Consider the following 27,569-nt stretch of genomic DNA (forward strand, 5'->3'; position numbering starts at 1 on the left):
TGAATTCATCTTGATACTGTCCTTCCTCAGTGAATATGTTCGGGCTTTCCCTTTTAAAGGGCAAAGTCCTCCCAGGGTCGTTTGTCCTATGAATGTCTGGTTAAGGTGAGGAGACTATAATTTAGGAAAACTATTTACAAATGGACTAGGATAATTAACTCATTTTTACATATTTGTTATCTTCACAGGAACACCCACATTCTTACATACAACATATTTAAGAATGGTGCTAATAAATAAATATAAAGTTAGCAAACATGTGAGAGTAAGAAGTAAACAAACCTGTCCTGTTTAACACAACTTGATGTTTCTTGAAAACAGCGTCCAGTAGTTGACGTTGTGGCTCCTTCTCCTCTTTTGTTGGACAAAGTTCCTCCTCGTACTCTGCTATCGTTTTTTCACACATTTTCACACAATCACAACACTTCACACTCACACTTGAGCTCTGCTTAGCGATGCGTTGATCACTAGTTCTGCGTTCTTAATCCGCGCAAAGTTGTAAGGATATGTCGCGTCTTGGTTAGCAACTAACAAGCTAAACTAGCAAACTAAGATGGCTAACACCTAGCTTAGGTTAACTAGAAGCGTCAAAAGACGCTCAGATGTATCCGGATACAAACAATTATTGGCGGTGTTTACTCTAATAAACAACATATATGTGCACATGTATGTACTGATTAAAAATACAGAACTATAAGGCCCATGTTTAGGCTTTCTCTATCAAACGCCATCTTCTTCCTCTTCTTTTGTTTAATGGCGATTGGCAAGCAACCTTCTAAAGCGCATTACCGCCACCTACTGACATGGAGTGTGGACCGAGGTGGATCCCTACTCTGTATTCTTTTATTTAACCCAGTGTTTTTTTAAATATGCATATTGTGCTTTATATCCTATGTGTTCTGAGTTCAATCCTAATATATCTTCCACTGCTAACCTAATAGTTTATTTTGTTAACTTACGTTCCAGTATTTCCCTTTCTCTATTGTATTTCCTACAATGTACAAACCCCGTTTCCACATGAGTTGGGAAATTGTGCAAAATGTAAATATAAATGGATCACAATGATTTGCAAATCCTTTTCAACCCATATTCAGTTAAATGCACTACAAAGACAAGATATTTGATGTTCAAACTCATAAACTTTTTTTTGTGTGCAAATAATAATTAAGTTAGAATTTCATGGCTGCAACACGTGCCAAAGTAGTTGGGAAAGGGCATGATCACCACTGTGTTACATCACCTTTTCTTTTAACAACACTCAGTAAACGTTTGGGAACTGAGGAAACTAATTGTTGAAGCTTTGAAAGTATAATTCTTTAACATTCTTGCTTAATGTACACCTTAAGTTGTTCAACAGTCCGGGGTGTTGTTATTGTATTTTACGCTTCATAATGCGCCACACATTTTCGATGGGGGACAGGTCTGGACTGCAGGCGGGCCAGGAAAGTACACGCACTCTTTTACTACGAAGCCACGCTGTTGTAACACGTGCCTTGGCATTGTTTTGCTGAAATAAGCAGGGGCGTCCATGATAACGTTGCTTGGATGACAACATATGTTGCTCCAAAACCTGTATGGACCATTCAGCATTAATGGTGCCTTCACAGATGTGTAAGTTACCTTTCCATTGGGCACTAATACACCCCCATACCATCACAGATGCTGGCTTTTGAACTTTGCGCCTTTAACAATCCGGATGGTTATTTTCTTCTTTGTTCCGGAGGACACCACATCCACAGTTTCCAAATATAATTTGAAATGTGGACTCGTCAGACCACAGAACACTTTTCTACTTTGCATCAGTCTATCTTATCACCAGACCTATGTAAGCATCAATATATACCTTGATGGTGCAGAAAAAAGACCATATATTTTTTTAACCGATTTCCGAACTCTAAATGGGTGAATTTTGCCGAATTAAACGCCTTTCTGTTTATCGCTCTGGAGGGGATGACGTCAGAATGTGACGTCGCCGAGGTAATACACCCGCCATTTTCATTTTCAACCCATTGTAAACATTGGGTCTCAGCTCTGTTATTTTCCGTTTTTTCGACTATTTTTTGGAACCTTGGAGACATCATGCCTCGCCGGTGTGTTGTCGGAGGGTGTAACAACACTAACAGGGAGGGATTCAAGTTGCACCACTGGCCCGAAAATGCGAAAGTGTCTGCTGCCAGACCCCCATTGAATGTGCCAAAGTGTCTCCACATTTTACCGGCGATGACAGACATGGCACAGAGATGTATGGATAACCTGCAGATGCATTTGCAATGATAAAGTCAACGAAATCACAAATGTGAGTTTTGTTGATGTTGACTTATATGCTAATCAGACATATTTGGTTGCGGCGTGACTGCCAGTTAATCGATGCTAACATGCTACGCTAATCGACGCTAACATGCTATTTACCGGCGGTGCTAAAGCAGACATGGCACAGAGATGTATGGATAACCTGCATATGCATTTGCAACTATATTACGTTTCCTTCCACCCACATTTAATGCGAAAAAAACACTTACCAATCACCGGATTTAAGTTGCTCCAGTGTCACAAGATGCGAAAGTCCTGATCGTTTGGTCCGTACATTTTACCGGCGATGCTAACGCAGCTTTTCGGCCATGCTATGGCTATGAATAGCGTCAATAGCTATTCCCTCAATAGCTTCAGTTTCTTCTTCAATACTTTCATACTCTAACCATCCGTTTCAATACATGCTTAATCTGTTGAATCGCTTAAGCCTCTTAAATCCGAGTCTGAATCCGAGCTAATGTCGCTATATCTTGCTGTGCTATTCGCCATTGTTTGTTTACATTGGCAGCACTGTATGACGTCACAGGGAAATGGATAGTCACATCGCAAATAGCGAAAATCAAGCACTTTAAAGCTTTTTTTAGGGATATTTGGAGACCGGTAAAATAAAAATAAAAAACTTCAAAAAATACAACATGCCACTGGGAACTGATTTTTATTGTTTTTAACCCTTTTGAAATTGTGATAATGTTCCCCTTTAAACAAAACAAGATGCAACTGAAAAACAGAACTAGGTAAGTTATGGCAACAGACCAGATTCCTGATGATAGTATTTGAGTATTATTGAAAAAGTTAGACAAGTTATTCATGACTGAAAAAGTGGTCACATTTCACTTACTTTTCCAACTTTGTTCTTTACTTTTTTCAACTTCCTGTCTCAGGAAGTCGGTGAGTCGCCGAAACTTGCCCACCTTCACTTCTGTTCTGTCTTTTATTGTCATCTTCTGGCTTATAGTTGTTGTGTTATGGCTTTATGTTATTGTGTTGTGGTGTTTGCATTTGTTGCAACTTTTCTCTGTTTCTGTGTCTGTTTATTACAAACCCCGTTTCCATGAGTCGGGAAATTATGTTAGATGTAAATATAAACGGAATATAATTATTTGCAAATCCTTTTCAACCCGTATTCAGTTGAATATGCTACAAAGACAACATATTTGATGTTTAAACTGCAAATAATCATTAACTTTAGAATTTGATGCCAGCAACACGTGACAAAGAAGTTAGGAAAGGTGGCAATAAATACTGATAAAGTTGAGGAATGCTCATCAAACACTTATATGGAACATCCCACAGGTGTGCAGGCTAATTGGGAACAGTTGGGTGCCATGATTGGGTATAAAAACAGCTTCCATGAAATTCTAAGTAATTCACAAACAAGGATGGGGTGAGGGTCACCATTTTGTCAGCAAATTGTCGAACAGTTTTAGAACAACATTTTTCAACAAGCTATTGCAAGGAATATAGGGATTTTACCATCTACGGTCCGTAAAATCATCAGAAAGTTCAGAGAATCTGGAGAACTCACTGCACGTAAGCGATGATATTACAGACTTTTGATCCCTCAGGCGGTACTGCATCAAAAACCGACATCAGTGTGTAAAGGATATCACCACATGGGCTCAGGAACACTTCATAAAACGACTGTCAGTAACTACAGTTGGTCGCTACATCTGTAAGTGCAAGTTAAAACTCTACTATGCAAAGCCAAACCCATTTATCAACAATATCCTGAAATAACGCCAGCTTGGCTGGGCCCGAGTTCACTTAAGATGGACTGATGCAAAGTGGAAAGGTGATCCGTGGTCTGACGAGTCCACAATTCAAATTATATTTGGAAACAGAGGACGTAGTGTCCTCCAGAACAAAGAGGAAAATAACCATTCGGGTTGTTATCGACGCAAAGTTCAAAACCCAGCATCTGTGATTGTATGGGGGTGTATTAGTGCCCAAGGCATGGGTAACTTACACATCTGTGAAGGCACCATTAATGCTGAAAGGTCCATACAGGTTTTGGAACAACGTATGTTGTCATCCAAGCAACGTTATCATGGACGCCCCTGCTTATTTCAGCAAGACAAGTGTTACAACAGCTTGGCTTCATAAAAAAAGAGTGCAGGTACTTTCCTGGCCCGCCTGCAGTCCAGGCCTGTCTCCCATCGAAAATGTGTGGTGCATTATGAAGCGTAAAATACGACAACAAGACCCCGGACTGTTGAACAACTTAAGGTGTACATTAAGCAAGAATGGTAAAAAAAATCCACTTTCAAAGCTTCAACAATTAGTTTCTTCAGTTCCCAAACGTTTATTGAGTGTTGTTAAAAGAAAAGGTGATGTAACACAGCGATGAACATGTCCTTTCCCAACTACTTTGGCACGTGTTGCAGCCATGAAATTCTAAGTTAGTTATTATTTGCAAAAAAAAATAAAGTTTATGATTTTGAACATCAAATATCTTGTCTTTGTAGTGCATTCAATTGAATATGGGTTGAAAAGGATGAGCAAATCATTGTATTCTGTTTATATTTACATATAACACATTTTCCCAACTCATATGGAAACGGGGTTTGTAAAATGAGAGCAGTAGCAGTTCAGACCATTGCTTACTTATTAACCTGAAGAGATTTGGTTGCTTTTAATTGTTCATATCAATTTGTGTTTGCATGAATACTAATTTGAAAAACAACAGCAAAACTAGCAAAAAATATACTATTAAAATTTTGATTACTTTACTATTATTGACCGTTTCTTGAATGTTTAAAATGTGAGCAGAAAATGTTTCCTCTCGTTAATTCAAGCTCAAGTGTTGGTTGCACTTTATTCAAATAAGATGTGACTGCATTGGCCATTAGTTGTTTACTTGCTTTTTTTGCATACATCATTCATGTATACATCCTTCCCTTACAAAAAATAACAGCAGGAAAGGAAACTCAGTGTATAAACCAGAATAAACTTTTACCAACTCACAGGTGATGCAGCAGCAACTCAAAAGCTAGTTTACCTCTCTGCGAGCAAGGAGCCGTTTGACTAAAAGTAGTTCCTTGATGTTAGCTCTGACAATTACAATGCTGCTATTACTTGGTTAATATACATGTCACTACAAGTAAATGGAGTATTGTTGGTGATTTTCGGATGTTTTGTTAGAGGGTGTTATGGGCACAATAGTGGACTACCATTACCTCTAATGTTAGCCGCCTTGTACTAGCAGTTTTTTACTATATAACATGCACAGAAAAGACAGTGGTTGTGTTAAAAAGCAATTATATCTCCTTCTGGAGAGAGAATGTAGGACCTTGGATGAAAACATGATTTTACGAACATGACATCTGGATGTTGTGCTTACTTGGACTGTGATGAAGGTGTGAGGACTCAGGTGGTTTGTCTTCATGGTCTTCAGTCTTCACAGAGACAACAGTCTCTTGGTGGGATAAGCTTCCTCCTGCCCTGGAAGACACTCTCTCTCCTGAGTAAGCCAGAGATCCTCCTCTTCCTCTTTAATGTGGGGAGGCCGAGAATCCTCCTGCCTCAAAGAGAAGTCCCACCCTGCTGCTGAAGGGGACATTCTTCTTGACGGCCATTCATCTGTTGGACGTCTGCAAGACAACACAAACAAACCTTAACTCAGATGTGCCAAAAGTTTTTAGTCCAACAAATATAATATCTTCAAAGTGGACTGACAGAAGTTGTGTTGATGTTATTCTACACATGGAATAATAATAATGTATTGATTATTATGAATTGTGTAAGTGATCTTGTTTTCTACATTTAAGCAGCTTCATGACTGCATTACGGCAGTCAGCAGTTTCATTGGGCTGCAGCATCAAGTGATGCCAACTCGCTCCTGCCACTACCAACCTACCAGCAAATCCTTGATGTGCACCTCCAAAATAGTCTGACCTCACATCAATGGTGACAAGGATTGCAGAGCTGGGATTGGTTGGCTTTAATTTTACACGCAAAATCCTTTCCCCGTTCTTCCTTCTGCGAAAGTAACATTTTTAAACTTAACAGAAATCAAACAGAAGTGCAGTGTGCATGTGTAGCAAGTGCTAGATAGTATGGCCGTGCGATAGTATGTTGGTTAAACCTCACTCAAACCTTAAAAAAATGTGCTGGCGTGAGAATATTTGGGTACCTCATGATTTGTGTACAGCAGGGGTCACCAACCTTTTTGAAACCAGGAGCTACTTCTTGGGTACTGATTAATGCGAAGGGCTACCAGTTTGATACACACTTAAATAAATTGCCAGAAATAGCCAATTTGCTCAATTTACCTTTAATATATATATATATATATATATATATATATATATATATATATATATATATATATATATATATATATATATATATATATATATATATATATATATACATAGAGGGTATTTCTGTCTGTCACTCCATTGTACATTTTTGTTCCTTTTATAGAAGGTTTTTTGGAGAGAATAAATGATGAAAAAAAACACTTAATTGAACGGTTTAAAAGAGGAGAAAACACGAATAAAATGTAAATTTAATTTTGAAACAGTTTATATTCAATTTTGACTCTTTAAAATCTAAAATATGAAGATAAAAACTAGTTAATTCGAATCTTTTTGAAAAAAATAAAAAAAGAATTTATGGAACATCATTTGTAATTTTTCCTGATTAAGATTAATTTTAGAATTTTGATGACATGTTTTAAATAGGTTAAAATCCAATCTGCACTTTGCTAGAATATATAGCAAATTGGACCAAGCTATATTTATACAAAGACAAATCATTATTTCTTCTAGATTTTCCAGAACAACAATTTTAAAAGAAATTCAAAAGACTTTGAAATAAGATTTAAATTTGATTCTACAGTTTTTCTAGATTTGCCAGAATATATATTTTTAAATTTTAATCATAATTAAGTTTGAAGAAATATTTCACAAATATTCTTCCTCGAAAAAACAGAAGCTAAAAAGAAGAATTAAATTAAAATGTATTTATTATTCTTTACAATAAAAACTATAAATTTACATGAACATTAATTTAAATTGCCAGGAAGAAGAGGAAGGAATTTAAAAAGTAAAAAGGTATATGTGTTTAAAAATCCTAAAATCATATTTAAGGTTATATTTTTTCTCTAAAATTGTCTTTCTGAAATTTATAGGAAGCAAAGTAAAAAAAAAAAGAATTTATTTAACAAGTGAAGACCAAGTCTTTAAAATATTTTCTTGGATTTTCAAATTCTATTTGAGATTTGTTTCTCTTAGAATTAAAAATGTCGAGTAAAGTGAGACCAGCTTGCTAGTAAATAAATACAATTTAAAAAATAGAGGCAGCTCACTGGTAAATGCAGCTATTTGAGCTATTTTTAGAACAGGCCAGCGGGCCACTCATCTGGTCCTTACGGGGACCTGGTGCCCGCGGGCACCGCGTTGGTGACCCCTGGTGTACAGTATATTAAAGCATTTTTTTCATAGTCAACATTTAATTAAGTATTTATTTTTGTCTGACTGAATAAGAATTAATCACTTACAATAGTACACATAGTGTATTCGTAATAACAAATATTAGTTAACTTAATTTCCATGGTATGTTATCAAGGTAATAGAAGTGTGTGCAAACATATAATTTGTATTCAATGCTAATAAAGTTACCACCGACACAAAGTAGACTACTAGTAAGCGTAATCCAATGTGATTACAATTATTCCAGACTAAAATTACGAGACCTTTGTTCCTTTCTAGTAACAAATATTTAAAGGCCTACAGAAACCCACTACTACCGACCACGCAGTCTGATAGTTTATATATCAATGATGAAATATTAACATTGCAACACATGCCAATATGGCCGGTTTAGTTTACTAAATTGCAATTTTAAATTTCCCGCGAAGTATCCTGTTGAAAACGTTGCGGAGTGATGACGTGTGCGAGTGACGTCACCAGTTGTAGCGGAAATGTTCTTCCAGCCTGATCCAAGCTATAAGTAGTCTGCTTTAATCACATAATTACACAGTATTCCGGACATCTGTGTTGCTAAATCTTTTCCAATTTGTTCAATTAACAATGGAGACTACAAAGAACAAAGATGTTGGTGGAAAGCGGAGTATTACGGCTGTAGCAAAACAAACACAGCCGGTGTTTCTTTGTTTACATTCCCTAAAGATGACGGTGAAGCTTTAATATGGAACGGAACGGTCAAGCAAAATTTCTCTACCACATGTTAACCGGCAGGTTTTGGTGAGAAAATTGTGGTGATAAATCCGCTCTTACCGTAGACATGAGCGGAGCTTGTGTCGTTCCTCCTGCAGCTGTCAAAGAGGCAGATGCGACTCTCTTGGCTCCTCCGTGGCTTCCCTCAGAGACACTGGCGGTCACCACACCCCTCCGACTTTCAGGTATGACTATATAATCTCACTAAAACACTAGTAACACAATAAGCAGATATGATATTTTCCACAATTATCCTAGTAAATGTGTCTTATAACATCTGAATCGCTCCCACTGCCCTCGTCTTTTTTTCTTCTAGTCCTTCACTCTCACTATCCTCATCCACAAATCTTTCATCATCGCTCAAATTAATGGGGAAATTGTTGCTTTCTCGGTCCGAATCACTCTGGCTGCTGGTGGCCATGATTGTAAACAATGTGAGGATGTGAGGAGCTCTACAACCAGTGACATCACGCGCACATCGTCTGCTACTTCCGGTACAGGCAAGGCTTTTTTTTATTAGTGACCAAAAGTTGCAAACTTTATCGTCGATGTTCTCTACTAAATCCTTTCAGCAAAAATATGACAATATCGCGAAATGATCAAGTATGACACATGGAATGGACCTCCTGTGTCCGTTTCAATAAGACAATCTCATTTCAGTAGGCCTTTAACGATGTTAAGCGTGACTGTACTATACAGCAAAAAACAGTTAAAGTATTTAATAGGTCAATATAATTCTCATAGAGAACAAATAAAATACACTCCTCAAAAAACGCTTGCATTTGCTACATAGGCCTGGTGGCTTCGAACAACATATCAATCAGGTAAATATCAATCAATCAATCAATCAATGTTTACTTATATAGCCCTAAATCACTAGTGTCTCAAAGGGCTGCACAAACCACCACGACATCCTCGGTAGGCCCACATAAGGGCAAGGAAAACTCACACCCAGTGGGACATCGGTGACAATAATGATCCAGTGGGACGTCTGTGACAATAATGATTATGAGAACCTTAGAGAGGAGGAAAGCAATGGATGTTGAGCGGGTCTAACATGATACTGTGAAAGTTCAATCCACAATGGATCCAACACAGTCGCGAGAGTCCAGTCCAAAGCGGGTCCAACTCAGCAGCGAGAGTCCCGTTCACAGCGGAGCCACCAGGAAACCATCCCAAGCGGAGGCGGATCAGCAGCGCAGAGATGTCGAGGCGGATCAGCAGCGCAGAGATGTCCCCAGCCATGTATATAATTTATATTACCTCATTAGCCGCATGTACAAGAGACAATCCTAAATGTCACTTTTTGTTCTGTGGCTAGGAGAAGCAAGTGTGCACCATTCACTATTGTCCCCGTGAAACACGTGTTTGGCGAACAATCGTTCCACGGTTGAGAACACTTCCAAGACGCCACAGGAGGAAGACAAACCAAGATGGCGTTTGACGGAGAATACTTAGTTTTGGTTATTATAGTTTATTTATCTTAATTACAAACGTCATGTACACATGTAGGTCGTTTAATAGAGTAAACATCGTTGATAATTGTTTGCATCCGGATACATTAGTCTGAGTGCACTTTGACGTGCTTGCCTAGCCTGCTGGTTAGCTTAGCTTGTTAGCTGCTAACAAAGAGGGAAGTTATCGACACCGCAAAGCAGAGTTCCATTGTAAGTGTAAAGTGTTGTTATTGAGTGAACATGTCTTAATTACAAATGCTGACTAACTAACGCCGTTGAATTAATATTTGTGACGTTAGATAAAAAACGATAGCAAAGTACGAGGAGCGACAACATCAACTACTGGACGCTGTTTTTCAAGAAACATCAAGTTGTGTTACACAGAACAGGTTTGTTTACTTCTTACTTTCACATGTTTACCAAGTTTATATTTTTTTTATTGCCACCATTCTTAAAGGCCTACTGAAACCCACTACTACCGATCACGCAGTCTGATCATTTATATATCAATGAAGAAATACTAACGTTGCAACCCAGGCAAATACGGTCTTTTTAGTTTATTAAATTGCAACTTTAAATTTCCCGTGTGTTTCTTGTTGAAAATGTTGCGGAATGATGACACGTACGCATGACGTCACTTGTTGGAGGGGACATATTAACGAGGCACCAAACACAGCTAAAAGTCTTCTCAGTTCATGGCGTAATTACACAGAATTTTGGACATCCGTGTTGCTGTATCTTTTGCAATTTATTCATTTAATAATTAAGACTATAAAGAACAATGCTGTTGGTGGAAAGCGGGGGATTGCAGCTGTCTTTAGCACAGAGACACCGCCGGTGTTTCTTTGTTTGTTGTGAAGCAGAGCGGTCAAGCGGACATGTTTTCTCTACGTCAACCAACATGTTTTTGGATGGGAAAATTGTGATATTAAGTCTTACCAGAGAAATCAGTGGATTATGGGACTTCCTCCTGCAGTATCTGTCAAAAAAGGCAGCTGTGAGCTTGGCTCCTCGGCTTCTCTCTGAGACACTGCGTGTTCACCGCAACCATCCGACCTTGAGGTATGTCTTTAGAACCTCACTAAAACACTATTAAAACAATAAGCAGATAAGGGATGTTCCAGAATTATCCTAGTAAATGTGTCTAATTACATCTGAAATGCTCTCACTGCCACCGCTCGGAGCCGCCACTTTTTTTTTCCTTCTAGTCCTTCACTATCAATATCCTAATTCACGAATCTTTCATCCTCGCTCAAATTAATGGGGAAATTGTCGCCCTCTCGGTCCGAATTGCTCTTACTGCTGGTGGCTCCCATTAAAAACAATGTAAATATGTGTGGAACCCTGCAACTTGTGACGTCTCGCGCACATACTTCCGGTAAAAGCAGGGCTTTTCTATTAGCGACCAAAAGTTGCGAACTTTTTATTCGATGTTCTCTACTAAATCCTTTCAGCAAAAAGATTGCAATATTGCGAAATGATCAAGTATGACACAAAGAACGGACCTGCTATTCCCATTTAAATAAGAAAATCTAATTTCAGTAGGCCTTTCAATTTGTTGATTGTATGTTAGAATGTAGGTGTTCTTGTGAAGATGATGCACATACGTCTAGTACTTGTATATAAGATTGATTGAGACTTTCATTAGTAGATTGCACAGTACAGTACATATTCCGTACAATTGACCACTAAATGTTAACGCCCGAATACGTTTTTCAACTTGTTTAAGTTGGGGTCCACATTAATCACTTCATGGTACAAATATATACCATCAGCATAATACAGTCATCACACAAGTTACTCATCAGAGTACATACATTGAATTATTTACATTATTTACAATGCGGGGGGTGGGATTTACAGGGGGATGGGCCGGGTGGGGAGGTAGGTTCGGTTGATATCAGCACTTCAGTCATCAACAATTAGATCATCTGAGAAATGGACATTGAAACAGTGTTGGTCTGACTTCGTAGGATATGTACAGCAAGCAGTGAACATAGTGAGCTCAGAAAGCATAAGAACAAGTAAATACATTTGATTATTTACATTTCATTTTTTACAATCCGTGGAGGTGGGATGTAGTAAGGGGGTTGGTGTTAGTCTAGGGCAGTGATTCTCAACCTTTTTTCAGGGATGTATCCCCTCTGAATTTTTTTTTAATTCAAGTACTCCCTAATCAGAACAAAGCATTTTTGTTTGAAAAAAAAGAGATAAAGAAGTAAAATACAGCACTATGTCATCAGTTTCAGATTGATTAAATTGCAAAATATTGCTCATTTGTAGTGGTCTTTCTTGAACTATTTGGGAAAAAAAAGATATAAAAATAACTAAAAACTTGTTGAAAAATAAACAAGTGAATCAATTATAAATAAAGATTTTTACGCATGGAAGTAATCATCAAGTTAAAGTGCCCTCTTTGGGGATTGTAATAGAGATCCATCTGGATTCATGAACTTAATTCTAAACATTTCTCCACAAAAAAATAAATCTTTAACATCAATATTTACGGAACATGTCCACAAAAAATCTAGCTGTCAACACTGAATATTGCATTGTTGCATTTCTTTTCACAGTTTTTTTAACGTATTCATATTTTGTTAAAGTATTATTCAATAAATATATTTATAAAGGATTTTTTTGAATTGTTGCTATTTTTAGAATATTTAAAAAAAATCTCAAGTACCCCTTGGCATACCTTCAAGTACCCTCAGGGGTATGCGTACCCCCATTTGAGAAACACTGGTCTAGGGTTGTAGTTTGCCTGGAGGTGTTCTTTTAGTGTGGTTTTGAAGGAGGTTAGAGATGCATTTGCTTTTACATCTGTTGGGAGTGCATTCCATATCGATGTGGCATAGAAGGAGAATGAGTGAACACCTTTGTTAGATCAAAATCATGGTTTAACATGGTTTGTGGAGCTCCCTTGGTGTTGTGGTTATGGCGGTCATTTATGTTATGGAAGTAGTTTGACATGTACTTCGGTATCAGGGAGGTGTAGCGAATTTTATAGACTAGGCTCAGTGCAAGTTGTTTTACTCTGTCCTCCACCCTAAGCCAACCCACTTTGGAGAAGTGGGTAGGAGTGAGGTGTGATCTACCATGAATTGGCGCAAACTGGCAGCCACGCTTCTGTCAGTCTACTCCGGGGCAGCTGTGGCTACAGATGTAGCTTACCAACACCAGGTGTGAATGAATGATGGGTTCCCACTTCTCTGTGAGCGCTTTGAGTATCTAACAATAGAAAAGCGCGATATAAATCTAATCCATTATTATTATTATTATTAATTGATTAACTTGGATAATTTGAAAAACTTATTCGGGTGTTGCCATTTAGTGGTCAATTGTATGGAATATGTACTGTACTGTGCAATCTACTAATACAAGTTTCAATCAATCAATCAATCTGGGGTGGAGGTCTAGAGGTAACCTGACTAGCTTGTTCTGGGATGTTTGGAGTCTAGATGTGAGGGTTTTGGAGGTGCTGGGGTACCAGGAGGTGCATGCGAAATCGAAAAACGGTTGAATGAGAGTTCCCACTGAGTTTGTAAAGAATAACAAATACTACAAAATATTTTGTGCTTATAACAAATATAAACCTAATTACTGTAGTATCGCCCATATTCGAGTTGTATGCTTGGTATCCTTGCTATCAATATTTTTTTATTGATCCGCTAACCTTAGTAGAACTAATATACGGCTCGCGTTTGATGATGTGCCATTTTTACGGCATTGCAATTTGGCGCTGCTTTAAAATCTATTTGAACTGATGTAGATAAAGTTTAGCTTGGCCCTGTGATGAGGTGGCGACTTGTCCAGGGTGTACCCCTCCGACTGCCCGAATGCAGCTGAAATAGGCTCCAGCGACCCCCCACAGCCCCAAATGGGACAAGTGGTAGGAAATGGAGTGATGGAAAGTTTAGCTTGATGACTTTGGATAAAATGATAATTAAATCTATTGGATCTGTTCTATATATCTGGAGTGGGAAAAAAACCTCCATAGCAAAGCAGATACATCTCAAGATATCTTAAATCGATATTTTAACAGTATTAACAGTAAATTAGCAAGTATATAAATAATCATTTTACAAAAATGATGGAATGGAAACTGGAACTGATGTAATATGTTACTGTATATGTCAGCAACTAAATTAAGAGTGTTTGTAACCAGCTTTTAAATGGTTATATTAGTAATTTTATACAAGCCCCGTTTCAATATAACTTGGGAAATTGTGTTGGATGTAAATGTAAACAGAATACAATGATTTTCAAATCCTTTTCAACCCATATTCAATTCAATGCACTACAAAGACAATATATTTAATGTACAAACTTATAAACTTTTTTTTTTGTGAAAATAATAACTTAAAATTTCATGGCAGCAACACGTGCTAAAGTAGTTGGGAAAAGGCATGTTCACCACTGTGTTACATCACCTGTTCTTTTAACAACACTCAATAAACGTTTGGGAATTGAGGAAACTAATTGTTGAAGCTTTGAAAGTGGAATTCTTTCCCATTCTTGTTTTTTGTAGAGTTTCAGTCATTCAACAGTCCGGGGTCTCTGCTGTCGTATTTTACGCTTCATAATGAGCCACACATTTTCAATGGGAGACAGGTCTGGACAGCAGGCAGCCCAGGAAAGTACTCGCACTCTTTTTTTACGAAGCCACGCTGTTGTAACACGTGCCGAATGTGGCTTGGCATTGTCTTGCTGAAATAAGCAGGGCGTCCATGAAAAAGACGGCGCTTGGATGGCAGCATATGTTGTTCCAAAACCTGTATGTACCTTTCAGCATTAATGGTGCCTTCACAGATGTGTAAGTTACCCATGCCTTGGGCACTAATGCACCCCCATACCATCACAGACGATGGCTTTTGAACTTCGCGTCGATAACCGTCTGGGTGGTTTGCTTCCCCTTTGATCCGGCTGACACGATGTCGAATATTTCCAAAAACAATTTGAAATGTGGACTCGTCAGACCACAGAACACTTTTACAATTTGCATCAGTCCATTTTAGATGAAGATGGACTGATGATGGCGTTTCTGGATGTTGTGGATAAATGGCTTTCGCTTTGCATAGTAGAGCTTTAACTTGCACTTACAGATGTAGCGACGAACTATATTTAGTGACAGTGGTTTTCTGAAGTGTTCTTGAGCCCATGTGGAGATATCCTTTAGCGATTGATATCAGTTTTTGATCCAGACCCGTCTGTGGGATCGAAGGTCACGGTCATTCAATGTTGGTTTTCGGCCATCCCGCTTACGTGGAGTGATTTCTCCAGATTCTCTGAACCTTTTGATGATATTATGGACTGTAGATTTTGAAATCCCTAAATTTCTTACAATTGCACTTTGAGAATTGTTGTTCCTAAACTGTTTGACTATTTGTTCACGCAGTTGTGGACAAAGAGGTGTACCTCGCCCCGTCCTTTCTTTTGAAAGACTGAGCGTTTTTTGGGAATCTGTTTTTATACCCAATCATGGCACCCACCTGTTCCCAATTAGCCTGCACACCTGTGGGATGTTCCAAATAAGTGTTTGATGAGGATTCCTCAACTTCATCAGTATTTACTGTCACCTTTCCCAACTTCTTTGTCACGTGTTGCTGGCATCAAATTCTAAAGTTAATGATTATTTGCTGAAAAAAAAAACAGTTTGAACATCAAATATGTTGTCTTTGTAGCATTTTCATCTGAATATGGGTTGAAAAGGATTTGCAAATCATTGTATTCCGTTTATATTTACATCTAACACAATTTCCCAACTCTTATGGAAACGGGGTTTGTATCATCATCATCATTTGTTTGTATTCCTTTCATGAAAATGCATATATACAAGCCACGTACAATTGACACTTTCGTTGTTTTTTTTTGTTTCTTATACATTTTCATGATCAGAAAGGAACAGATGGAAGAATAATATTCTTATATTTATCCGGCCCCTTTTTAACACAAATTATTTTAGATGACTTTGTAAGTGTTGCCTCCACCAAAAATCGAACTCCAACCTACTTTTTAATTTTCCTTTAAGCATTTTCACAATGACATGTCCAATCTAAATCAAAATTCAGTTTGATATAATTCCAGTTTTCTCTTTTTATAACTCTTTTTAAATACAAAGACATTTTTACAGCTTTTTAAAGGCCTACAGAAATGAGATTTTCTTATTCAAACAGGGATAGCAGGTCCATTCTATGTGTCATACTTGATCATTTCGCGATATTGCCATATTTTTGCTGAAAGGATTTAGTAGAGAACATCGACGATAAAGTTCGCAACTTTCGGTGCCAAAAAAAAGCCCTGCCTCTAACGGAAGTCGCAGACGATGACGTCGCAAGTGTGGGGGCTCCTCACATATTCACATTGTTTTTAATGGGAGCCTCCAACAAAATAGCTAATCGGACCGAGAAAACGCCAATTTCCCCATTATTCATGTTTGAGGATATTGATAGCGACGGACTAGAGAAAAAACGCGATTGCATTGGGACGGATTCTGATGTTTTTAGACACATTTACTAGGATAATTCTGGGAAATCCCTTATCTTTCTATTGTGTTGCTAGTGTTTTAGTGAGTTTAACAGTACCTGATAGTCGGAGGTTTGTGTCTTGACGCAGCTAGCGTTTCAGGGATGTCGACGGCAGCTGTATGGGCGGCACAAGCTCAGCTGATATCCGGTAAGAAGCGACTTTTTACCACAATATTCTCACCGAAACCTGCTGGTTGACATTCGGTTGGGATCCATGTTCGCTGTGATCCATAGTAAAGTTTCACCTCCGTGAATTTTAAACAAGGAATCACTGTGTGTTTGTGTGGCTAAAAGCTAAAGCTTCCCAACTCCATCTTTCTACTTTGACTTCTCCATTATTAATTGAACAAATTGCAAAGGATTCAGCAACACAGATCTCCAAAATACTGTGTAATTATGCCGTTAAAGTAGACGGCTTTTAGCTGTGTGTGTGCGCAGCGCTCATTTTCCCTAACAGCCCGTGACGTCAAGCGTACACGTCATCATTACACGACGTTTTCAAGAAAAAACTCCCGGGAAATTTAAAATTGCAATTTAGTAAACTAAAAAGGCCGTATTGGCATGTGTTGCAATGTTAATATTTCATCATTGATATATAAACTATCAGACTGCGTGGTGGGTAGTAGTGGGTTTCAGTAGGCCTTTAAGCTTTTGTTTAGAGAATTCCATGCTTTCACACCAACAACAGACAAGCACATTTGTTTCAAATTTGTTCGCACTCTTAGATGCTTAAAGTCATACGGCCTTCTGTGGTTCTTATCTTCAGATGTGAACACAAATAACTTTTGTATGTCCTTCGGAAGAACATTATTTCTCGCTTTGAACATCATTATTAGAGTATTCAATTATTCAATGTCTTTTAGTTTTAATAATCCTGACCTAATGAAGAGTGGATTTGTGTGGTTTCTATATCCTACTGTAAAAATGATACAAATTGCTCTTTTCTGTGAAAGAAATAAAGGCATTATGTTGCTGGGATCTGTATTTCCCCATATTTCTGCACAATAATTGAAATAAGGTAGAATAATTGAGCAATACAACATTCTCATTGTGTTATACGGAAAACTATATTTAACCTTGTTCAAAATAAACAAGCTTTTACATACCTTATTTTTCACATGCAATATATGAGCTTTCAATGTCAACTTTTCATCTAAGATGACCCCAAGAAATCTGATTTCAGACACCTCAATTTTCACATTGTTTATGGATAAACTAACTTCTATCTTTCTTTTATTACAGAATACCATATATTTAGTCTTTTACAAATTTAAAGATAATTTATTTTTATCAAACCACAATTTTAGTTTAACCACTTCCTCTTCAATATTATCGGCTAAGATTTTCAAGTAATCTCCTGAACAGTATAAATCTGTTTCGTCTGTGAATGATATGCACTGTAAAATTTTTGAAACCTCACAAAGATCATTTATGTATAAAGTAAAAAGTTTGGGTCCTAAAATCGAACCTTTTGGAATCCCACATTCAATTATCATACATTCTGAACTATGATCATCTATCTCAACATATTGCTGTCGTTGTTGTAAATAACTGGTTAACCAGTCCAGTGCAACTCCTCTAACTCCATAAGTATATAATTTAGAAATTATAATTTGATGATCTACAGCGTCAAATGCCTTCTTTAAATCAATGAACACTCCTATGGTGTATTTATTTTGATCAACTGCAGTTGTAATCTCTTCAATAATGTTCATGATGGCCAAGCTCGTAGACCTATTTGATCAAAATCTTTTCATTTAATAATTTATGTTTTTTAAAAAACAGTCTATTTTTTTAACAAACAGTTTTTTCAAGCACTTTTGAAAATTGAGATAAGAGAAATACTGGTCTATAATTACCAAATGTATGTTTATCTCCGGTTTTAAATAATGGTATGACCTTAGCTATGTTCATACTGTCTGGGAAAACTCCTACTTTAAAAGAACAATTAATTATATATTGTAATGGTTTAATGATGCAATCAATTGTTTTTTTTTATTATTCTCATGTCAATGCCCTCATTTTCTGTTGAGGTCTTGTTTTTTAATTTATAAACCACAGATAATATTTCATTTTCAGTCACTTCACTAAGAAACATTGACTGCATAACCCTATTTTCTTTTTTCCAGACACCCCCTGATTAATCATTAGGTTGTTTGCTAAGCTAGGTCCTACATTTAAAAAAAATGTATTTAATTCATTGACAATTTCATCTTTGTTTTCGATTAACATATTATCTTTTTGTAAATATTTAGGTAGTTCTGTTCGCCGTGTCCTATTCCCTATTGCTTTATTTAAAATATTCTATGTAGCCTTTATGTTATTTTTATTTTCATGCAACATTCTTTTGTAATACTCCCTTTTTTCTTGTCTCAATATATTGGTCAACTTGTTTTTGTAGTTCTTATATCGTTTTTCAGCATTCTCTATTCTTGACTTGATAAACTCCTTATAAAATCTATTTTGCCCTTTTAGATCTGCATGGAACCTCAGGACAATGCTTGTTATACAGAGTAATTTAATGTTTAAGAAAATAATCAAAGGCACTGTTTATATCGTCTGTGTACACCTCTTTCCACTCATATTTTAATAGGTCATTCCTAAAGTTGTTAATATGATTGACACTCCTTTTCCTCTTAAGTATTTAATATGATCGTTTAGGGAATTGATTGTCAAATATTGCAAATATAGGCAGATGATCACTTATGTCATTTATCCCTAACCCAGTAGTGATGTGAATCCCTAAAACATTTGTAAATATATTGTCTATTAACGTTGCACTAGTTTTGGTTATTCTGCTAGGCTTTGTAATTAATGGGTACAGCCCTTTATCATATAATATCTCTAAAAAATCTGATGTTTGTTTATGTGACTCTACCTTTAGAAGATCAATATTATAATTTTCCCAAATTACGATAGTTCTATTTTTATTTAAACCATTTGAACCACAGGGACGGCGTGGCGAAGTTGGTAGAGTGGCTGTGCCAGCAATCTGAGGGTTACAGGTTCAAACCCCACCTTCTACCATCCTAGTCACGTCCGTTGTGTCCTTGGACACTTCACCCTTGCTCCTGATGGGTCCTGGTGAGCGCCTTGCATGGCAGCTCCCGCCGACAGTGTGTGAATGTGTGTGTGAATGGGCGAATATGGACATACTGTCAAAGTGTTTTGGGGTCCTTTAAAAAGGGGTAGAAAAGTGCTATACAAGTACAACCCATTTACCATTAATCATTTCCTCTAATTTATCCATGAAGGTTTCCACTTTTGATCCTAGTTTTCTATATACACATGAAACAACAATGTTTATTTTTTGTTCTAATTCTATCTCAACAGCTACACACTCCATTAAATCATTTATGGCTATTGTCATACATTTAACTGGTCTGCATTTTAGTTCATTATTTTCTGTAATGCGACTAAAAACATGAAAATGTCATACATTCTGGATGCATTACACATCAACTGAAATATTGAAAGCCTTTTGTCATTTTAATATTAATGATTATGGCATACAGCTTAAGAAAACTCAAATATGCTATCTCAAAGTATTAGAATATCATGAAAAAGTATACTAGCAGGCTATTTAACTAATCACTTGAATCGTCAAATTAACTCGAAACACTTGCAAGGGTTTCCCTGAGCCTTTAAAACCACTCAGCTTGATTCAGTAAACTAAACCACAAGTATGGGGAAGAATGCTGACCTGACTGCTGTCCAGAAGACCATCATTGACACCCTCCATCAGGAGGGTGAGGCACAAAAATACATTTCTGAAAGAGCAGTTTCAAAGCACATTCACAAAAAGTTTGTTGGAAGGAGGAAATGTGGCAGGAAACGCTGCACAACCAAGAGAGAGGACCACAGCTTTAACCTCATTGTGAGGAAGAGCCGCTTACAGAATTTGGGGGAGCTTCAAAGACAGTGGACTGAAGCTGGAGTCCAGGCATCAAAAGCCACTGTTCACAGACGTGTTCGGGAAATGGGCTACAATAGCCGTATTCCCATGGTGAAGCCACTCCTGAACTCAAGACAACGGAAGAAGCGTCTGACTTGGGATAAGAAAAAGAAGCACTGGATAGTTGCAGAGTGGTCCAGAGTCCTGTTTTCAGACAAAAGCAAGTATTTGGAAGTCAAGGCGCTAGAGTTTGGAGGAAGGCTGGAGAGGAGCAACATCCAAGTTGCTTGAAAGCCAGTGTGACGTTCCCTCAGTCAGCAATGGTTTGGGGGCCATGTCAGCTGCTGGTGTTGGTCCACTGTGTTTCATCAAGTCCAGAGTCAAAGCAGCTGTGTACCAAGAGATTTTAAAACATTACATGCTTCCATCTGTTGAAAAGCTCTATGGAGATGATGATTTCATTTTCCAGCATGATCTGGCACCCGCCCACAGTGCCAAAACCACCAGTAAATGGTGTACTGACCATGGCATTACTGTCCTCAATTGGCCTGCCAACTTCCCTGACCTGAACCCCATAGAGAATGTGTGGGGTATTGTGAAGAAGAAGCTGAAATACACCAGACCCAATAATGAAAATGAACTAAAGGCCGCTATTGAAGCATCCTGGGCATCCATAACACCTCAGCAATGCCACTGGCTGATTGCCTCCATGCCACGCCGCATTGAGGCAGTAACCCGTGCAAAAGGATTCCCAACCAAGTACTGAATGACATTTTCAAATGTTTGATTTTGTTTTGCTCTTATAAATCTGTTTTTTTGCTTGGTCTGAGGAAATATTCAAATTTTTTGAGATACGATTTTTTAGTTTTCTTAAGCTGTATGCCATAATCAGCAATACTAAAATAATAAAAGGTTTGCAATATTTCAGTTGATGTGTAATGAATCCAGAATGTATGACATTTTTATATTTTTAGTTGCCAAACGGAAAATAAAGGACTTCATCACAATATTCTAATTTTCTGAGACAGTCCTGTATGTAGAGGGCCACCCCTCCTCCAGTCCTATTGTCTCTGCTAGTGACATACAGATCATAGTCCTTTAATTTCAGATCAACCTCCTTGTCTTTCTTTATCCTTGTTTCAGATAAAGCAATGACTTTAAAACTACCTTATATTGACTCCAAAACATTTTTGATTTTAGAAAAGTGTTTTGGTAGACTTCTACAATTAAAATGATTCAAAGAAAATGTGTTTTCTATGCTTGCGTCATCAAGTTGTTCCTCAGTATAATACTGGCAAGAATCCTTAACATGCTTAAATATATGAGTCTCTGGATCCACTTCATTCTGAAAATCAAATGTGCCTTTTTCTGTATAATCAACACTTGAAAGGGCTTCAGTCTTGAAAGAAAGTGTCATGAGTTCCTTACAGGAGATCCAATAATCAAGCAAAAAAAGAAGAAAACAAACATAAAAAATGCACTCACTATTTTCATTTGTACTGATCCAGGTCTTTCAATGTTCTCATCACAATCACTTGTGCTTGTTCTGGTGGTCCGTTTGTCCGGGTGCAAACTTTTCCATTCCTGGTCCAGGTCGATTGGATTTTATTTAGCTTTTTGAGGATCCGGCCTGTCTAAGCAATTTCCGCATTTTTCTTTTTCAGGTGCTCATTTAGATAAACTTCAGTGCCTTTAAGTTTTTTAGCTGCCTTCCGAATGTCCACCTTGTGCTTTCTATTTGCAAACTTGATGACTTCAGGCTTGCTTTTTTTTGTCGTTACTTGGAAGAATGTGACATGCTGATTTGTGCAGAGGAATATGCTTACTCTTCATGTACCACTTGTTGCTCCAAGGTGTCAAGCTCCTCAGATGGTGCATCCTCACCATGCTTGTCATCAGGTGGGGCAGCAACCCGGGTATAACTCCGATGCCTGGTCATTAGCTCTGGAATACTGTTCCTAATCATCCACCCCTTGTTCAAAAAACTCAATTTCTGTGTTGGATGATAGCCTTTAGCTGCCTGATCTCCTCCATGAGGCCTGTCAGTTTCCTCTGTTGTTCCACCACTTCACTGAGTTCCCTTGACATAAAGTTTAGGGAATCTTTAATTCCCCGCCATTTCAGCTGCTAACTTTGCATTGGTAGTCATTGTTCTTCGAGCAGTCTTGACTTTTGTTCGATGTCAGTGCAGTTTGATGATTTTAGTGGGTTTCATTCGGCCAGGGGTGTCAAACTCAAATACAGAGTGGGCCAAAATTTTAAACTGAACAAAGCCACGGGCCAAGGTTGAACAAATTAACCTTTTAATAGGGGGGGGGAATATTGTAGCATCCCGGAAGAGTTAGTGCTGCAAGGGTTTCTGGGTATTTCTTCTGTTGCGTTACGGTGCGGGTGTTCTACCGAAATGTGTTTGTCATTATTATTTGGTGTGGGTTCACAGTGTGGCGCATACTTGTAACAGTGTTGGCATTGTTAATACGGCCACCCTCAGTGTGCCCTGTATGGCTGTTGATCAAGTATGCCTTGCATTCACTTGTGTGTATGCTAAAGCCGCATATATTATGTGACTGGGCCAGCACGCTGTTTGATAGGAGGAAAAGCAGACGTGACCACAGGTTGCAGAGAACGCTAAAGGCACGCCCCCAATATTGTTGTCCGGGTGGAAATTGGGAAAAATTCGGGAGAATGGTTGCCCCGGGAGATTTTCGGGAGAGGCACTGAACTTCGGGAGTCTCCTGGGAAAATTGGGAGGAATGACAAGTATGAGTATTAGCGGTGAATGCGGTGTTACTACGAAACTGCCGCTGTATAACACCGTGGGGCCAGCTCTAATGTTAATTTGACATTGCCTCAAGGGCCAAATGAAATTACAGGGAGGGCCAAATTTGACCCGCGGGCCAAAGTTTGACACCCATGCATTAGGCCTTTCAGCAGACAATGCTGTATGAAATAATAGCAACCCCAAAAGGGACAAGCGGTAGAAAATGAATGCATAATATATCTCAAAATACACTTTAGGCCTTATCGCCCATCCCTAATAAAAAAGTCCTTCAATCGGAATTATTATTTTTTTGTTGTAAAAAGTGTCGTGTTTGTCCGCCACTGAGATTTTAAGACAGTTCATACAATAACTTATTTTTCTAAAGTACATGTAAACCAGGGGTGTCAAACTCTAATACAGAGTGTTCCGAAATTTTAAACTGAACAAAGCCGCGGGCCAAGGTTGAACAAATTAACCTTTTAATAGGGACCCAAACAAGTTTTGCATTCAGTATTGAACAAGCGAGGCTTATAGAACTTTAGTGACATGCAAAAACCAGTTTCAAATAATAATAATAATTAAAAAAATATCAATGGTATATCAAATAACATTTAAATATGAATTTAATGACTTTTCTATTTGCAGCCTTCTGAGGTAAATATCAAAACAAACTTTTTCCACAGGCTAATAACATTTTTGAAAATAAAATAATAATGAATGAATCAAACATTCAAGCCTTGAAGTAACAAGAGAAAGTGCATGAATAAATTGTTAATTATTGCTCAGTTTGCTCCACTGATTTGCTTTACCACTGAATATGGAACAAGCAATAATTATATACCTTAATAGTGCAAAATCAACTTTCAAAAAAAAAAAAGAAAAAACATCAATGGTAAAATTAATACAATTTAAATAAAACATTTAATGCCTCTTTTCTATTTGCAACCTTCTGAAGTAACTGGCAACATTACATTTTTCCACAGGCTAATAAATCTTAAAAAAAAAAAATAACAATGAGAAGGGTGGGGTTAGGTGGCAGTGGGGGGTGCATATTGTAGTGTCCCGGAAGAGTTAGTGCTGCAAGGGATTGTGGGTATTTGCTCTGTTGTGTCTATGTTGTGTTACGGTGCAGATGTTCTCCCGAAATGTGTTTGTCATTCTTGTTTGGTGTGGGTTCACAGTGTGTTTCACATTTGTAACAGTGTTAAAGTTGTTTATACGGCCACCCTCAGTCTGACCTGTATGGCTGTTGACCAAGTATGCTGGCATTCACTTAAGTGTGTGTATAAGTCGCATATATTATGTGGCTGGGGCGGCACGCTGTTTGTATGGAGGAAAAGCGGACGTGACAACATATTGTAGACAACGCTAAAGGCAGTGCCTTTTAAGCACCCCTCCAATATTGTTGTCCAGGTGGAAATCTGGAGAAATTCGGTAGAATGGTTGGAAAATCGTGAGAGTTGGCAAGTATGAGTATTAGCGGCCGCTGTATAGTACCGGCGGGCCAGCTCCAATGTTAATTTGATATTGCCTCAAGGGCCAAATGAAATTGCATGGCGGGCCAAATTTGGCCCGCGGGCCAGAGTTTGACACCAATGATGTAAACATACTGAATATATTGTGTGACGGAGCAGAGCTGGATGTTTCTAAAAAATGTTTGTTTCTTGTGTCCTGCAGACGTCAGATAAGAACATCTTCTGCCTGAGCAACAGGCGTGGCGCTTCAGGATGGAGAAGGAGAAGCCACAGCCCTCCCACATTGAGGAAGAAGAGGCGCCACAGACACAGCACATTAAAAAGGAAGAGGAGTACCCGCTCACCTTGTATTTTAAAGATGAAATGGAGGCACAAGAGACCCCGCACAATAAAAAGGAAAATGACCCACTGACCTCCCACTTGAAAGAGGAAGAGGAGGTGCTAGATTCCCCCCACATTAAGGAGGAAGAGGAGGAACACAACATTAGTCAGGAGGGAGAGCATCTTGACTGGTTAGAAGAGTTCCCAGTGATTGGTGTGATTGTGAAGAGTGAAGATGATGAGGTCAAAAATGAAAGTGAGGAGAACCTGGAGGCGGAGCCTACAATTAGCAGCTCAACCCAACACATGACAACAGAAGCTGATGGAGACCACTGTGGAGGATCACAAGCAGACAAGATCTTAGCTCCACTATCAGATAGTGACGACACAACGCCTCACTCTGCCGACACTGATGATGAAGATTCTCAAGATGATAAGACATGTCACACTGACAACACACACTTTACATGTTGTCACTGTGACCAAACTTTTAGTTACCAGAGTAAACTGAAAAGACACATGAGAATACACACTGGAGAAAAAACATTTTCCTGTTCAGTCTGCGGTAAAAGATTTGGACGAAAAAATGTGTTGAATTTACACATGAAAACACACAATGAGGAAAAGCCTTTTTCATGTTCAGTATGTGATCAAGGTTTCATTCAAAGAAGTGATCTGAAAATACACATGAGAATACACACTGGGGAAAAACCTTTTTCCTGCTCAGAATGTGGTAAACGATTTGGCCGAAGAAATGTGTTGAATTTACACATGAAAACACACACTGGAGAAAAGCCTTTTTCGTGTTCAGTATGTGGTAAAGGTTTTTTACAAAGTGGTGATCTGAAAGTACACATGAGAATACACACTGGAGAAAAAAGTTTTTCCTGTTCAGTCTGCGGTAAAAGATTTGGACGGAAAAATGTGTTGAATTTACACATGAAAACACACACTGGAGAAAAGCCTTTTTCATGTTCAGTATGTAGTAAAGGTTTTATACAAAGAGGTGATCTGAAAGTACACATGAGAACACACACTGGAGAAAAACCTTTTTCCTGCTCAGAATGTAGTAAATGTTTTAAACAAATTGGTAATTTAATAGTGCACATGAGAAAACACACGGGAGAAAAACCTTTTTCATGTCCAGAATGTGGTAAGGATTTTATAGAAGGTGGTACGTTGAAAACACACATGCTAATACACACGGGAGAAAAACCTTTTTCATGTTCAGAGTGTGGTAAAGGTTTTACAAAAAGTAGTGAGTTGGAAGTACATGTGAGAATACACACCGGAGAAAAACCATTCATCTGCTCTATTTGTAGTAAAAGATTTACCCAGAAGACAAATTTGGTAAGGCACACAACAATACACACTGGAGAAAAACCTTTTATCTGTTCGGTATGTGGTAAAGGTTTTACACAAAGGTACTCTTTGAAAGCACATACAATAATACACACTGGAGAGAAAGTGTTGAGTTGCAGTGTGTGTGGTGAAAGATTCTCTTCTAAGTACCAGTGTAAGAAACACAAGTGTGCTGGTGAGAACAGCAGCAACAAATGAAGATCCAGGATATGAAATAAAATGTCATTTAAATTGAAACAGTTTGTTGTTCATTTTTAAATGTTAGAATATCACATTTGATCAAAGGACTGGAGGGTTGTGACTTCGACGAGCGAACAGAATCTGTTGACTGGCTCATTAACATGAGCCATGTTCAACTAATGAGGCTCTCCTCCCTGCTATGACTGCAGCTGGGACTGCTGCGCGAGGCTACTGTCAACCTGGCCGCCTGTGACGAGGGGCTCATGGCAGACCCCACTGCTCGTTGATGACATAAACATAAACTGATGTCTTCTTTCATGTCTCCAAAACAAAAAGTGGCTACATTTGTCGCTAGTCACTTTTGGGGAAACAAAGGAGTTAAACAGTGGCCAGATTTAACAAGGACGTCAGTAGAGGAAAAAAAACACCGTAGTGTTGTGGGATATATTCCCTTACTTTGTAATTCATACATCACAGTCAAAGCTAAGTAGCCATTGTTTTATCAAACACATACAATCATTTAATAAATGTCACTTTTCAGTCCTCTAGTCTTTTATTTTCACACCTTTACTCTTTTTTTCACTTCATTGATATTTCTAGAAGTCCATTTTGAAATATTTCCTCTTAATGCTGCTGCTGCTCCTTGTACTTGTGCTTTCATCTTTCCTGCATCAAGATAGCTCAGCTTCACAATGTTTGAATATTGACTGCTGATATTAACATTATTCTATTGTTTAGCATATTTCACTTTGCTCTTTTTTTTGCTCAATTATCTGAATGAAAGTGTCTTTGGTTGTCACTGCTGAGTGTAATTATATATAATTATGGGGAAAGGTTGATTGGCAACACTAAATTGCCCCTAGTGCGTGAATGTGAGTGTGAATGTTGTCTGTCTATCTGTGTTGGCCCTGCGATGAGGTGGTGACTTGTCCAGGGTGTACACCGCCTTCCGCCCGATTGTAGCTGAGATAGGCGCCCCCCGCGACCCCAAAAGGGAATAAGCGGTAGAAAATGGATGGATGGATGGATATGTATATAATAACTTTACACTATTCATCTTAATTACTGCTTAATATAACTCTCATCTTATTCTACCCAGAGA

At 38.1% G+C, this 27,569-nt stretch overlaps 2 protein-coding genes across 16 annotated transcripts in view; one reads left to right on the plus strand and one right to left on the minus strand.

Moving 5' to 3' along the window:
- Positions 1-27,569, minus strand: part of LOC133554370 (zinc finger protein 180-like) — a 130,523-nt gene that overhangs the window by 13,430 nt on the left and 89,524 nt on the right. For 5 of the 14 annotated variants that reach the window (XM_061903032.1, XM_061903031.1, XM_061903026.1 and 2 more), the window contains exons 1-2: positions 8,553-9,305; positions 5,651-5,900 (exon numbers count right to left, since the gene is read on the minus strand). Coding sequence is in view for 2 of the 14 variants with exons in the window: in XM_061903018.1 (XP_061759002.1) it covers positions 283-406 (124 nt within the window). In the remaining 12 variants the exon portion in view is untranslated. Of the gene's footprint in view, positions 1-282; positions 1,275-5,650; positions 5,901-8,552; positions 9,306-27,569 lie in introns of those variants that run through there. The other 9 variants (XM_061903024.1, XM_061903023.1, XM_061903021.1 and 6 more) reach the window with 6 other exon arrangements.
- LOC133554367 (gastrula zinc finger protein XlCGF57.1-like) lies at positions 9,836-26,524 on the plus strand. Of its 2 annotated transcripts, XM_061903010.1 has the most exons (3): positions 9,836-10,159; positions 10,249-10,338; positions 24,807-26,524. In XM_061903010.1, exon 3 carries the CDS (start codon positions 24,857-24,859, stop codon positions 26,483-26,485), a length of 1,629 nt encoding a protein of 542 aa, XP_061758994.1. In that variant the 5' UTR covers positions 9,836-10,159; positions 10,249-10,338; positions 24,807-24,856; the 3' UTR covers positions 26,486-26,524. The 2 variants fall into 2 exon arrangements, with proteins under 2 accessions (XP_061758994.1, XP_061758995.1); XM_061903011.1 differs by lacking the exon at positions 10,249-10,338.

The sequence above is a fragment of the Nerophis ophidion genome, linkage group LG06, assembly GCF_033978795.1.
Source record: "Nerophis ophidion isolate RoL-2023_Sa linkage group LG06, RoL_Noph_v1.0, whole genome shotgun sequence".
NCBI lineage: Eukaryota > Metazoa > Chordata > Actinopteri > Syngnathiformes > Syngnathidae > Nerophis > Nerophis ophidion.